The sequence below is a fragment of the Hippopotamus amphibius genome, chromosome 6 (genome assembly GCF_030028045.1).
Source record: "Hippopotamus amphibius kiboko isolate mHipAmp2 chromosome 6, mHipAmp2.hap2, whole genome shotgun sequence".
Taxonomy (NCBI): domain Eukaryota; kingdom Metazoa; phylum Chordata; class Mammalia; order Artiodactyla; family Hippopotamidae; genus Hippopotamus; species Hippopotamus amphibius.
The window spans coordinates 101,379,737-101,393,674 of NC_080191.1; the positions used below are offsets into that span (position 1 = coordinate 101,379,737).

The window sequence follows — 13,938 nt, forward strand, 5'->3', positions numbered from 1 at the left end:
CTTGATGTTACACCCCACGGCAAGAGGGAGTAAAGCTAAGGGAGTGGACATCCTGGTAAGCCGACTTTCTGGGTGGAAAGGGAAGCCCTGATTTGTAGCATTGATGAATTTCCGTGGGGTTGAGAGGAGATGTGGGTAGTGGAGTCTTGTGAGCTGGTCTGAGCTGGCTCCCACACACCCTTGAATTATGGGAGTAACGGCAAGCTGGTGCTGGAGTTGGAAGGTGGTCCAGCGCTGGCGTGAGCAGGAGGAGGGAAGCTAGGAGGAGTGGAGGAGAGTCTGAGGCATGTGGAAAAGCTGCTTCTCCAGTTTCTCAACTGAGGCCCAGGTTCTTGGGATCCACCCATAAAATGCACCTGCAAGCAGAGTACCAGACTGCCTTCCTGGCACAAACCACTTCTCTTCAGACATTTCTTGAACTTCTTAAAATAAAGAAAATGAACAGTGCCAGCTTGCATAACAGAGACCCAGTCTAGAGGCTGTGTCTTAACTCTGCTTATTGTCCTCCTGACAAAGCCCTGTTCTAGTCACCACTAAAAGTAATAAATAATAAAGCACATCAAAACTTAGTGCCTTAAGACAACAGCAGTCAGTAATTTTGCTCATGAATCTACTCTCTTAGAAATTGACAGGGATTTGCTGCGCAAGCTCAGTTGAGGCTGGAAGATCCATTTTCAAGTCACTCACATGACTGGCTGATTGGTGTTGGTCATTGTTTAGAAGCTCAGCCAGGGCTAAAGGCCAGAGGCCTTGGTTCCTTCCACACTGTCCTCCCAGTGTGCTACAGAGCACCCTCAACCCTTACAACACAGTAGCTGAATTCCAAGAGCAAGGACCTCAAGAGAACCAGACAGAAGTGATGCCACCTTTTATGCCCTAGACTCGGAAGTCACATAGTATCAATTCTGCCATAATCCCAGTCTTACCCAAATTAAAGGGGTTTATTCACTAAAGGGGTTAAATTAAAGGGATTTGTTCACTAAGTGAATAACCAACCAAACAATAACAAGACCCAGAGCAGTGGGGGTGGGGAGAGTAGGTATCCAGAACTGCTGCAGTATATCATCCAAAATGTCCAGTTTTCACCAGTTATGAGACATGCAAAGAAACAGGAAAGAATGACCCATACACGGGGGAAACAGCAGGCAAAATAAACCACCTGAGAGAGCTCAGAGGTCAGATTTAACAGACAAGGATTTCCAAGCAGTCATTCTAAACATGTTCAATGAACTAAAGGAAATGGTATTTAAAGAAGTGAGGTATAATAAAATGTCACATCAAATGGAGAATTTCAGTAAAGAGAGAAATTATTTTAAAAATCAAATAGAAATTCTGGAGTTGAAAAGGACGATAACTAAAACAAAAAATTCCCCAGAGGGGCTCAACGGTATATTTTAGCTAGCAGAAGAAAGAATCAGTGAACTTGAAGACAGACTGACAGATATTATGCAATCTGAAGAATGGAGAGAAAAATTAATAAAAATGATCATTGCCTCAGAGCATGCGGAAAACCAGGAAACATACCAGCATGCACAGAGTGGGAAGACCAGAAAGACAGGAAAGAGGGAAGGAGGAGAAAAAATACTCAAAAAAACAAGGGCTGAACACCTCCCAAATCTGATAACGTTTGATGAAATACATGAATTTACATGTCCAAGGATCTCAACTAATCCCAGGTGGGATAAATGCAAATTCACACCTAGATACATCAGCGTAAAAATGCTGAAAGACAAAGAGAAAATCTTCAGAGAAAACATTAAGGCCTTGGCTGAATAAACTACTGTGTCCAGGAATAGAATAAGTGCAAACATTTAGATGATACATAGATGTATTTTGTTGCTCCAGAGCAATGTTCCATTTTGCTAAGTGAAAAAACCAGGTTATAAAATTATACATAGTGTGATTATTTTTTGTAGTAACAAATATACTTGGGTAGGAACATGAAAACTTAGCACATTAAATGTCGATCACAGAGTAAGTGCTCCCCAGACGGTAGCTATTCGTAGTTCTTTTGCTGCTGCTGTATTACACCCTTTTAAAAATCCACCAGGCCAGGCTGACATTATCTGCAGAGTTTGTATCAGGTATTTCATGCTTATCATTGAAAAAGTATATTAATACTCAGATTTACTGCCTCTGATGGAAGTGTTTCCCTATGTCAGCTCCTGCTGAATGAAAATAAAGATGCCAGCGCTCACTCCCCAAGAAGGCTCACTCCCCAGGAGGGTGAAGCCGTCCAACAGCTTGCTCTGAACCCACACAAGAACTGCCCAGAACATGGGCGGGCGAGAGAAATGGGCTGTCTTGCCCCAGAGCTTCCTTCACTGAGAGGTAGTTGATGGGGCTGCTGGCTGCCAGCTACTTGGAGGCCCCACATTAGCTACAGAACCTGCTGTCAGGTTGGCCTGTTTCTCCCTTTCCTAAATCCTCCACCAGAAAACAGGCTCATTTTCCTCCCTGCCCCATTCCCCTGTCCACCCCGGGAATGCTTTTCTGTGAGGATACTCAGGCAGGTGCTGGTTCCTCTCTATTTTCTTCCACCAAGCTAAGCCTTGTCTAACATTTCTGTGCAAGATCACTACAGCCTGACTCCAATGTTGGGTGTGAACTAGATTTCCCTTGTGTCCCCTACCCCGCCAACTACCATACCAGACCCCTGAACAAAACTTTGAAATCATCCCATTATATTGTCCCCACCACCATTACCTCCACTTAGATCACCCAAAGGATGTATGGCCATCTGGTTGACCTCTCACAACATGACAAGTAAGGCCAACAATGAATAGTCTGTTTCCTTTCTGCTTAATTACAGAACCATTATTCCAAAAGTATTGTCATTGCCCTTTATTTTTTTCTCCTATGAAAACAGTAAGTTCTAACTATTCACAGCTTAAACCAATTTAAAAAGCTAGTCTAGGAACCCAACTCATACATTATATTTTTCCTGTGGGAGAAAAAAATGTTCAGCAATAGCTTATAAAAATCAGCCATGTTCAAAGTGTTGTCCTCAGTGAACCTAATTACCCTAACTTTCCAAATAACTGTTTATAGACTTTTCGAACCTAACCCGCTTTTAAGAAAGGGACTGCCTGTACTTGATTGCTGTAAATAAATGAATCCCAAAAGGTTTAAGCAGATTGCAGAAGGAGGATAAAGTTACACTCGGGTGAGCATTAACAGATGAAAATATAGTTAGTATTATAACAATTCTTCTTCTTTAAGCATTATAAATAAATATGTACAGCCGTTCGTGCCAAAGCAAAACACCTGTCGATTATTCATAAGTGTTTCCAATCCTAAGAAAATATTCCACAGTAAACAGATGCTACACACTGAGATTCAGTGGAAAAATTCTCAACCCTATTCAATCTAAATTTTCTAAGAATGTCTCACAAAGATTACTCACCACACTTATATCTGCCATTACAATTTATAGTTCTGTTATTCTTTCCACTTTAGTTTCAGCAATAGACATTTCATTACCAGATAAGCCTGTTTTGATTCAGATACAACCAAGGTAATTACTAAATTAATAATAAGGTGGTTGTTTGGGGCCAGGGTGATGATAAATCCTTGGCTAGAACTTGCTGAGTAGTTAGTAATCTCTGCAAGGAGAGCTGACCTAATGCTTGCAAAAACATATTAAAATTCTCCTGCATTTCTATATTTGGGAGGTGTTGGCTTTTTTAAGTTTTGCCTGAGTCAGATATCATTTTTGTAAGCTTAAAACGTTATAGCAATATTGTCTGATAGTCCTATGATTCTTTATGCAATACTAGGAGCAGTGTTTGTTTTTTGTTTTTTGTTTTTTTTAAAGACGATAGACACAACTGAAACAAAAGACTATGCTCTCCTCTCTGTGGGTTCTGTTGCCCTGGTTTTCTAGGTGACTATCCATCTGATTTGGCAAGCAAATAGATACTTGTCAAAAGGAGTCAGCTTTCTTGCTATAGGTAATCCCAAAGACTTAAATGATGAGCTTCATAAAATTAATTTACTTTTCATTCAAATGACATGATGTAACATCTTCCTGAGATACCGTGTAACCATAATCATGAAGAAATTTTATATTTAAATCTATTTTTAAATATCCATAATAATAATCGAAATGAGTGTGAAGAGAGACTTAGGTGTGTAACTCAAATTCAATCCAAAGCCCAAGACTGATTTTTCTCTAACTGGAGAAAGGTACACCAAAAAGAGCAAGAAGATTTCTCCTGAGGGGCAGGGACGCTATCATTTTTGATTTTATACCCTAAGGGCTATTGCACAGCCATGGGCAAATAAATAGTAGATGTTCAATAAAGCAAAATTTTTTTAAGAACTTTTATTGAGATACAGTTAACATACAATAAACTGCATATATTTAGAGTGTACAATTTGGTATCCCAATCTCCCAATTCATTCCCCCCCATCAATAAAGCAAAATTTAAAGAAACATTCATCTAAACATACTGTTGTGGGTTTAGTCTGGTTTTTGTTTTTGTTTTTGGAGGGAATCAGAGAAGGCTGTGATTGAGGAAAGATGATAGGTGAATTGGAAAAGACCACCAGAGCAGAAACTAGTTAACAATGAAAAAAAAGCACTGAAGAACCTAGAAATGTGTAATCCCAAGAGTGACCGAAGGGGCAGGATGGATGGGGATTTGCCCTAGCCAGACCAAATCCTGACAGTGTTCTCTCCCATCTGGGAGAGACCAGAACAAGATCAGGAGTAATGACCCTGAAGAAAATCCCAAGGCATAACCCCTGTTGTGCTTACTTTTCCCTAAGCAGAGGAAAGATGACTCTCTACTTTATCTTCTTTAGAAGAATGAAACCCGCACAATCTTTCATACTGCTCATCTTTGAAAGCTCAGAACTACTTAAGTTGATTTGCATACAATAATTATTTACTTAATTAACAAGCTCTTAGCTAAATTGTCCTTTCAACCCTTAACAAGTTGAAAATTATATAAGCTTCCTCTTCAAAGGCAAGGAAATTTTCCCCAAATAGGATCTATTGCTAATAACAGAATACAGTTTTCCACACGGCTTCTTAACACTGAGATTTAAACTGGTTCCATGGTGAGAAAGGAGAAATTCCTATGGAACAGAGCTCAAAGAAGCTGAGAAATCTCAGATGTAGCTATCACTGACAATCCAGAATTTTTTAAATTTAAGTTTATCCTTAAGGCTAATATCTTTAGTAAAAATTCTTAAAAGCAACAAGAAGACAAAAAGTAAAGGAAAGCTATATATTCCCCACAGAGGAGGAAATTAACCTTAAAAAAAATAAAGCACAGTGTTTAGAATTACAAATGCTTTATGTAATAGGTTAGAAGAAATATATGAAAATTTAATGTTTATGATACATTAGGAACTTTCCCTTGTGGTTCAAGAAGAAAAAATCCAAACCAACCAGTTAATCTATGAATAAAGAGAATTTCTGAAATCAACTTAATGGAATATTATCAAGTTTCCAATCCAAAAGACCTTCTTTTACACTGCTCACAGAATAATATTTAAAAGGGATAAAGTGAGTGGATGTAGTAAGTAAATGAGCCTAAAAACAAAATGCACCATCTCTCAGGGTAGCAAATGTATAAAGCGCCTGGACCAGCCCATGCCCACTCACCAGATATCTGACTTTGTGTCATAGCCTTGGTGTTTCAGAGCCTCCGGACTCATATAATGGGGAGTTCCAGTTAAAGTGGTGGCTAGATCACCGGATCCCATTAGGAGTCGGGAAACTCCAAAATCCCCTGAAATAATAATTTTTATGAATATTAAATAAAACACGAAAATCAGTATTGTAATGGAAATTAACAACTGTCTAATCTGACAATTTTAATATGCAATGATTCACACCATTTTAAAGAGAAAGCAAAGTTATACATTTTAAATTACACATTACTGGTGAAAAGTTTTAAAAATAAAAGCCTTAGAGGAGAAAGGAAGACAGGAAAGTGAATTATGCAAGCTAAAACTTTTTCTTCTGGAATTGTAGAAAACCAGCAACTTGAAACAAAAAGCTATTTCAAATCTGAATAACAACAAACAGAATGATTCTGGAAGCACTGAATATAATGATTTTCAATTTTATCTGAAGGGGGAGAATTTGTTCTTCATTTACAATAAAGAAGAAATCTGAAATAAAAAACCTGAGACCTTTCAAGAACATGACTATAAAAATTTGAATCCATCAGCCTCAGTATGCTTGTTTAATTAGTTGCATGTGTTTATGTCTTCCCCTCTAAGAATATTTCACATAAGATCAAACAATCCAGTAACTGTGATGAATGTAGGTACAGTTCTAAAGGAGAACTAACTATATCAACATGTTAATTATCTGTGATAACTGCTTGTGATACAATAAGTGGGGGGAGTCGGAAACCTGTAGTAATCAAACTAGTAAAAAAAAGTCTGTTTGTTAATGGTTAGTGCCTGGCATGGAATAGGAGCTCAAAGGATATGTGTTGAATCTACCTAATATATAGCAAATGTTTTATACCTCAGTTTATATCAGATAATCAGAAACAAAATAACTGGATTTTTTGTTGTTGGCCACAACCAATCAAGAATAAAAATTTAAGAAATCTGAATAAACCAGTGATTATTCTAACACTTTTAGGTCATACTGCAATTTGATACATAATAGCCTCTAGAATATACTCTCTCATGGAATACATATTTTTAAAATCTTACCAATTTTAAGTAGATTATTTTTCAGAAATATATTCTTTGACTTCAAGTCTCGATGAAGTATCCTCCTAAAAAAGGAAAAAAAGGATATACAATCTCATGCAATTATAAAATTTTAAAAACCAAATATAAATAATATATGAGTGAATGTGAAGTGATTCACACATAAATATACACTCCCAGAGATATACCTTTCAATGTTTAAAAGCTTCAAAGCCACAATATTTTCTAATTTCAATGAGAAAATCAGAGTTTTAAAACAACGGTTTTAAAGACAGAGAAACATGTAGTTGAGAGAAGGATGATGTACGAGTATTTCCAACTATTTCAATAGGCCAGATTTTATCATGTTTTTGTAGCATGAGCTACATAGTACTATATCCAGTAACCATACACCCAGTTCACAGAGCAGGTATCACAAAGCTTTATAATCTATTATATACTATATATAATCTATTACATAGTGTATATATATCTTATATATTTATAATATACTATATATATTATAATCCAAATGTTCACGTTTTATATATATGTGGAAATAATGTTGATGATGATATTTAGTAATAGGTAACACTTAACAAGTCTTACTGTAAACTAGCAATGTAAATTATGTCAGTTAAGACTTTCATTTCTGAAATTATGAAAAATTAGACAACTTGAAAACTTTTGCCTAAAAAAAACACCTAAAAATGTTGAATAAAGTATATAAGTCTTTTCACATATGCACAGTGGAGCCCACAAGAAAATAAGGTAAATCCTTGGGGATTATACAAAAAGAAAACTGAAAATCAGAGGGAGCAATAGGGGCTGATTTCTCAGCAGCCTGAGGAACTTAGGACCCACAGGAGCCAAGACCTTGAGTCCATGTAATGTGGAGAGTTGGAACTAAAATAAATATCTAAAGTCAGAATCCTATATGTGGTCCATATCTTAAGTGGAAATACAATCCAGGAAACATTTACTCACAAGTAAACAAAATCATAAGCTTTTCTGTACAGGTCTGAACTCTGAGTGGAGAAAAAAATCTCTCTCTTCATATTTTGTAACCATGTCTCTCTGCTCACATTTGAAATTCAAATGCAATTGCTATATTGCTTAAGATATCCCAAACCAAGAAATTAACATAAAAATTGGTCCTCAGCTGTTAACACCCTCTTGGGGCACCTGGCAGAAGCAAAGGCAAACTGAGTCAGCAGATAATACATAATAAATTAACCCCCTGAGAATTTCAGATAATTTAATAGGATATAAAGTATGAAATAAGGATATTTCAAATGATTAAAATAATAAAGAATAGAAAACACGAGATAGAAACAGAATACTATCCAAAAATAGATGATGCTGATTTGAGAAACAACCAAATAGAATATCTTGGGGGAAAATGTGATCATTGAAATAAAAACTCAAGATCAAGGCCTCAGCTTCCAACTATGATGAAGTAAGCTTATATCACACTAAATCGCCCCCCTTCCACAGTTGTATAGAGAACACTGCAAAATTTAAACAGTGTAAAATCTGAGTAAAATTTTTTAAACAGATCTTTGAAGAGACCAGAGATCATCAAGGTGGACAAAGGCAGGTAGCACTTGAGGGGCCAGGCCCTAAAAGAAAGGAGATGCAGTGAGATGAGCAAGCACTTTCCATTGCATTTTCCTCTCCAGCACTTGGCAGAAGCAGAGTGTCGTGGCCTCACTGGGCGTGGAGTTCAGAGCTACAAAGGCAGCCAGGACTCAAGGGGAAGATTTTCCAGAGAAAAGGGAACAAGAAAGGAGTCAGTCTGACATTCTGAACGGATTTCATCCTGAGGCATTTGCTGAATCCTAAGCTGCTTGGGGCAAGACCCTCAGGAGAAAGCAGCTGCTAAGAGGCAAAAAAACTAAGCAGAGCTTTCAGTAGATTCACTCAGCTGAGGTGGGTAGGGGTGGTTTGGTAAATAACTAAAGCCTTCAGGTGAAAACCCTGAACACTGGAAATAAAGGCAAACTGGAAATAGACCAGGCCTCAGAAACCTAGCCTTAAATGATCTCAGTCCTAATTGGATCAAGGTGATGTGCATCTACTACCAGCCAGAAAAAAAACCAAATCCTCTCCAGAAGATAATATGATTCAATATCTCTACACTATTTTACATATATTGTCCAGCATTCACTCAAAAACTACCAGGCATGCCAAGAGACAAGACCAAATGACCAAAAACAAACTAACTAACTAAACAAAAACAAAAACAGACAAAAAAAGAGAAACAAATCCATATGTGACCTACCTATTGAAATTATTAGACAAGGATTTTAAAGTAACTATGATATGTTCAAGGAAATGAATGACACAATGAGAAAACTAGATTCTATAAACAATTTTTTAAAGAATTGAATGGAAATTCTAGAATTGAAACAAATATAATTACTAAAATTAAGAATTCAGTAGATATGTTTGAAAGCAGATAAAATGCAGCAGAAAAGATTTAGAAACTGGAATAATGGTTAGTGAAAAATATTCAGTTCAAATATTGAACAATAATATTGATACATAGACTAGGCAAGAAGATGAGTTATAGATACAATACATTAACAGCCCCCACATATATAAATATGTAAATACGTAAATCACCACTAAGTATTTTAAGAACAAGGCAAACTGTGTTAGAAGGCAGTTATGGGAAGTAACTGGCTAGTGCTGTGGTAATAGAACAATAACTTCTATGCAACACACCAGGTATCAAGCTACTTGGTAAATTTTTTAAGTAAAATTTATTGACTTTGTGGTGCAGTAAGCAAAAATGGTTCCAGAAGAAAAGTCCTGTCATGCACTTGGTTAATATTCTTTCCTTTGAAGTATTTAAAAATCAAGTCCAAGAAATAACAAGGTGATTAGAAATACAGGCAGTTGATATAAAATCTTTCTTCTAAAAAGCTCAAGTAGCCCTCCATCTATGTCCCCAGCATTTCTATGTTTCATGATGCCCAAGAGAGTTAAGTGCCCTAATTAAGAGAGGATGACAGCAGTAGGCAAATCTGTGGTCGAGCTCCTGCCTCCATCTCCCCATCAAGCCATTCGCCACACCCTCAGTCTCCAGGACCACAGCAGAGTGAGGGCTGTGGAGGCAGCTAGAGCAGGTGTTTCTCAGGCCCCAAGCCAGACTAGGACTGTGGAGACTGTACGGACAGTTTCACCTGCATTTCCCCTTAAGTCCTTATTTGAATAGCTTCTGAAACCTCAGCTCCCTCCCCACAGGTCTGTACTTATCCGGAGGGTCTCAGGGTGGCCTGCAGACTCTTCCTGCCGAAGCTGCTGGCACAAGCAATGGCTCCATGGTGATGCATGGCCCAGGCAGCCCCTGTTGCTGGTCTCTGCACGTGGCCTCCGTCCTAGACTCTGAGGCTCCTGCCTGGTTTCCTCATCAGTATCCTGGGCCCCCAAGACCATGATGAGCCCTCTTATCATGCTATAAGCCAGCAGTGATGTCAGGTCCTTCTCAAATGTAGCTACACAGTAGGAGCTGCTGACACCTGGCACTGGAGTGGGGTCTCCTTGAAAAAAGTGATCTCAGGACATCCTCAAGAAGGGGGAGCCAGGAGAAAGCAGGAATCTCCCACAATACCACAGACAGAACTTCTCTCTGATTTTCCATCTCCAGAGCTGGGGGATCATGCCTCCATCCCCTGTCACATTTACTGACCTGGATTCCCCAGTAGGTCCTTTCGCTGTGAGCCTCACTACATTAAAAATGAATTCCTCACACCACCTTCTGGGAAATATTTAGCCATTCTAACACAATACCTCACCAAGTGGCCGGGGAAAGGTGTGGGATGCTAGGTGACGAGGCACTCATCTTAGGGAAAGGGCCCCCAGCCTTTTTCTCTCCTCCACTGTGAAAGCACCAAGAACACCAGCAAGTGAGCTCCCTGCAGAGAGGCTGCTCTGTGCTTCATCTTAAAAAACTCGGTTAATTGAACAGAACCCCTTCAACAGAAATGAGCTGGGGGGTTGTTTGCTTTGTTTTGTGGTTTCTGTGTTAGCACTGGGAGCAAAAAAGGAGGAGCAAGACATTGTCTCTGCCCCCAAGAAATTCCCTCATGTCCAGTTCTGCTGTGGCATCTGGAGAAGATGACACTTCAAAGATTAGCCAACTAATTGGACCAAAAAGAAGAAAGGCTCTAAGTTCCTCAAATACTGGCCCAGTTTATGGAGGCTTGGGGGAGCTGGTGATAAGCCTTAGGACACAAACACCTTTAACAAACTTAGTTCTGTCTATGTGCCAGAGGTTCAGGCCCAGGGGGAGGAAGGACTTTCAGAGCTACATTCTCAAGATAGCTTTCAGTGAACTGTGACTATTCTCAGCTTTTAACATCATTATTTATAAGTGTCTGCCATATGCCATGGATTTAGAACATTACAAATGTATAAATAAACCAAATTAAAATAAGTACAGGAAAGCTCCAAAGGAATAAACAAAATCTTCGTCCCTTCTGTAACCTCATTCTTCTTAGTTTTTCCAGGGTCTTCTTTATCTCCTTGGTTGCTGCACTGTATCAGTCAGGGATTTCCAGAGAAACAGAACCAGTAGGAGATACAGATATGGATATAGATACAAAGGGAGATTTATTATAAGGAACTGGCTCATGCAGTTATGGAGGCTGAGAAGTCCCAAGATCTGCTGTGCGCAAGCTGCAGACCCAGGAGAGCTGGTGGTATAATTCAGTCCCAGTGTGAAGGCCTGAGACCAGGCGAGTCAGTGATCTAAGTCTCTCAGTCCAAGGGCAGGAGAAGATGGGGTGAGACATCCCAGCTCCTCAGTGAGGCAGGACAAAAGGGGGCCAATTCCTCCTTCCTCTGCCTTTTGTTCTATTCAGACCTTCAAGGGATGGATGTGTCCAACCGCACTGGAGAGGGCAATCTACAGACTCCACCAATTCAAACGCTAATCCCATCTGTAAACACCCTCACAGACACACCCAGAAGCAAAATTTAATCTGGGCACCTCAGGGCCCACTCAAATTGACACATAAAATTAACCATCACACGCATTACAATAATTTGCAAGGCATTTGCAAAAGAGGAGCCAAATCCATCTTCTTCTTTTTTCCAAAGTAATCTCCCTAACTCATTTGTAAGCAGTCCATGTAATTTTCGAAATGCGTCTGAATATGTACTCTACACCATAAGAGGAAAAGGCGGGAGCACTGCTGTGTAGACGGATCTCTTTTACTCACTATAGTTGGACAGATTTAGGTAGAAGCTGCGGGAAGCACTGTGGCCGGCTGTATTCTTGTTCCCAAGTATCTGCACCTCTTATGCCTGTGGCAGGGGTCCCCTTGGGAGGAGTAGGCACCTCCACTGTTCTTGGTCGCCTGATTCGCTGGGGTCAAGGGCATGCAAACAGACCAGGCAGTTGTCATGTCTGAGCAGAACCTTTAAGAACCACTGGGTGTTTCCCTTCTTCCCCTCCCTCTCTTGCTTTTCCCTCTGCCAGGAGAAAGCATGTTCCAGACAGGAGCTGCTCCTTCAGCTAGGCAGTGGGACAGGAAGACTTGGAGCTGATCTGCAGCTGCCTATGCGCACAAAAGCAAGAAATGACTGTCGTGTCACTGAGGCTGGGGTTTTGTGTTAACACAGCATGAGGAAGGAGTTTTAGTACTACAGTCTCAAAGTAGCTTTGAGTGAACTGTGAATACACAGCTTTACACATCATTATTTATATGTCCACGCCATATGCTAAAACAATCATTCTTTTGGATTTAAATTGCTTTTAAAACTGATAATTAAGATAAACAAGTTTATTCTCTGAAGGAAACTTATCTTAGAACTATACAAATTAAATACTGAAAACTAGGGCTTCCCCACTGACACAGTGGTTAAGAATCCACCTGCCAGTGCAGGGGACACAGGTTCGATCGCTGGGCCGGGAAGATCCCACATGCTGCGGAGCAATTAAGCCCGTGCACCACAACTACTGAGCTCATGTGCCACAACTACTGAAACCCACGTGCCTAGAGCCAGTGCTCCACAACAAGAGAAGCCACTGCGATGAGAAGCCCGAGCACTGCAACAAAGAGTAGCCGCAGCTTGCCACAACTAGAGAAAGCCTGCGTGCAGCAATGAAGACACAACACAGCCAATCAATCAATTAACTAATAAAAAAATAAAATAAATACTGAAAACTAACAGAAGTGAAAAGTAGATTAATGTATTTATGATCAGGAATAATACATAGCATTTCTCCATTTGAAACTGTTCGGGAGATTGGATCAAGATGGAGATACCTGCCTCCAATCCCACCCCAAATTCCCAGAAATGTGAGAAATTTTTCAAGAGGAAATTCATAATAGGGCTAGAAAACAATAGTTACATGTGGGCAAGAATTTTCAAAAAAGCCCTGAAAGAACGCAAAAAGAGGAACCCAAACCTGAAACACGCAGAGACTAACGTTGCCACAGCAGCGGTGGCTCAGGCCTGCGCACTACACTTTCCTCACTCCCGCCCACTCTCCATCCCCTTCCTGAGAGCACCTCCTAGAGGTTATTTGTGCTGGTCTTAGTTTCTAGGCTCTGATCCTGGAGGAACCTGAACACAAACAAGCCTTTCCGTTTCCCCAGAATCGAGACCCTCACTTCTAATGTCTTTTCTCCTTCTCCTGTCCCTTCCCCTTCCTCTGCTTTCCCTCCCTCTCCTTCCCCTCCCACTCCTTCTTCTCCTTTCTATATCTCTCTCTCCATATCCACTCAGCATATTTAAAATTAAACTCAGCACTATTGCTTCAAACCTGTCTTTCCAACTTCTTGCTCGCCCTCAGGTGATGAACAGGTTCATCTCTGACTTTCTCCTAGCACATCTCACAACCCACTTAAGGTCAAGTTTGGTCATTTCAACTTGTCAAGTTCACTCTCACTCTTCCACGCTGCCCACTGCTGCCACCTTGGCTCAGGTCTTACAACCTCATGCATGGATATTATAAAAGGTTCCAGTTTGATAATCCAAGTCCCCCTCTCTCCCCTCCATAATTTATCATCTAATCTCCTGAAGCTTGGTCACACTACAGCTCCACTCGGAAGGCTTCTGTGGTATCAATGTGTATGCTACAAAACAAAGCCCTCTACAATCTGATCTACCTTGATCACATCTACAATCTGATCTACCTTGACTCACAGATCTACTCATGTGCTCCAAGAGCCTTTCTGACAAGACCACTCATCATTTACCCTAAAAGTACCATGTTTTCCCAGCTCTGTGACTTTGCTCGCTCTGTTCCTTAAG

At 39.8% G+C, this 13,938-nt stretch overlaps 1 protein-coding gene across 10 annotated transcripts in view; it reads right to left on the minus strand.

Annotated features, from left to right (window-relative positions):
* Positions 1–13,938, minus strand: part of NEK11 (NIMA related kinase 11) — a 246,032-nt gene that overhangs the window by 173,701 nt on the left and 58,393 nt on the right. For all 10 annotated transcript variants that reach the window (XM_057737901.1, XM_057737900.1, XM_057737893.1 and 7 more), the window contains 2 exons: positions 6,688–6,752; positions 5,618–5,744 (listed from right to left, as the gene is read on the minus strand). In XM_057737901.1, coding sequence (XP_057593884.1) covers positions 5,618–5,744; positions 6,688–6,752 — 192 coding nt within the window. The remainder of the gene's footprint in view (positions 1–5,617; positions 5,745–6,687; positions 6,753–13,938) is intronic.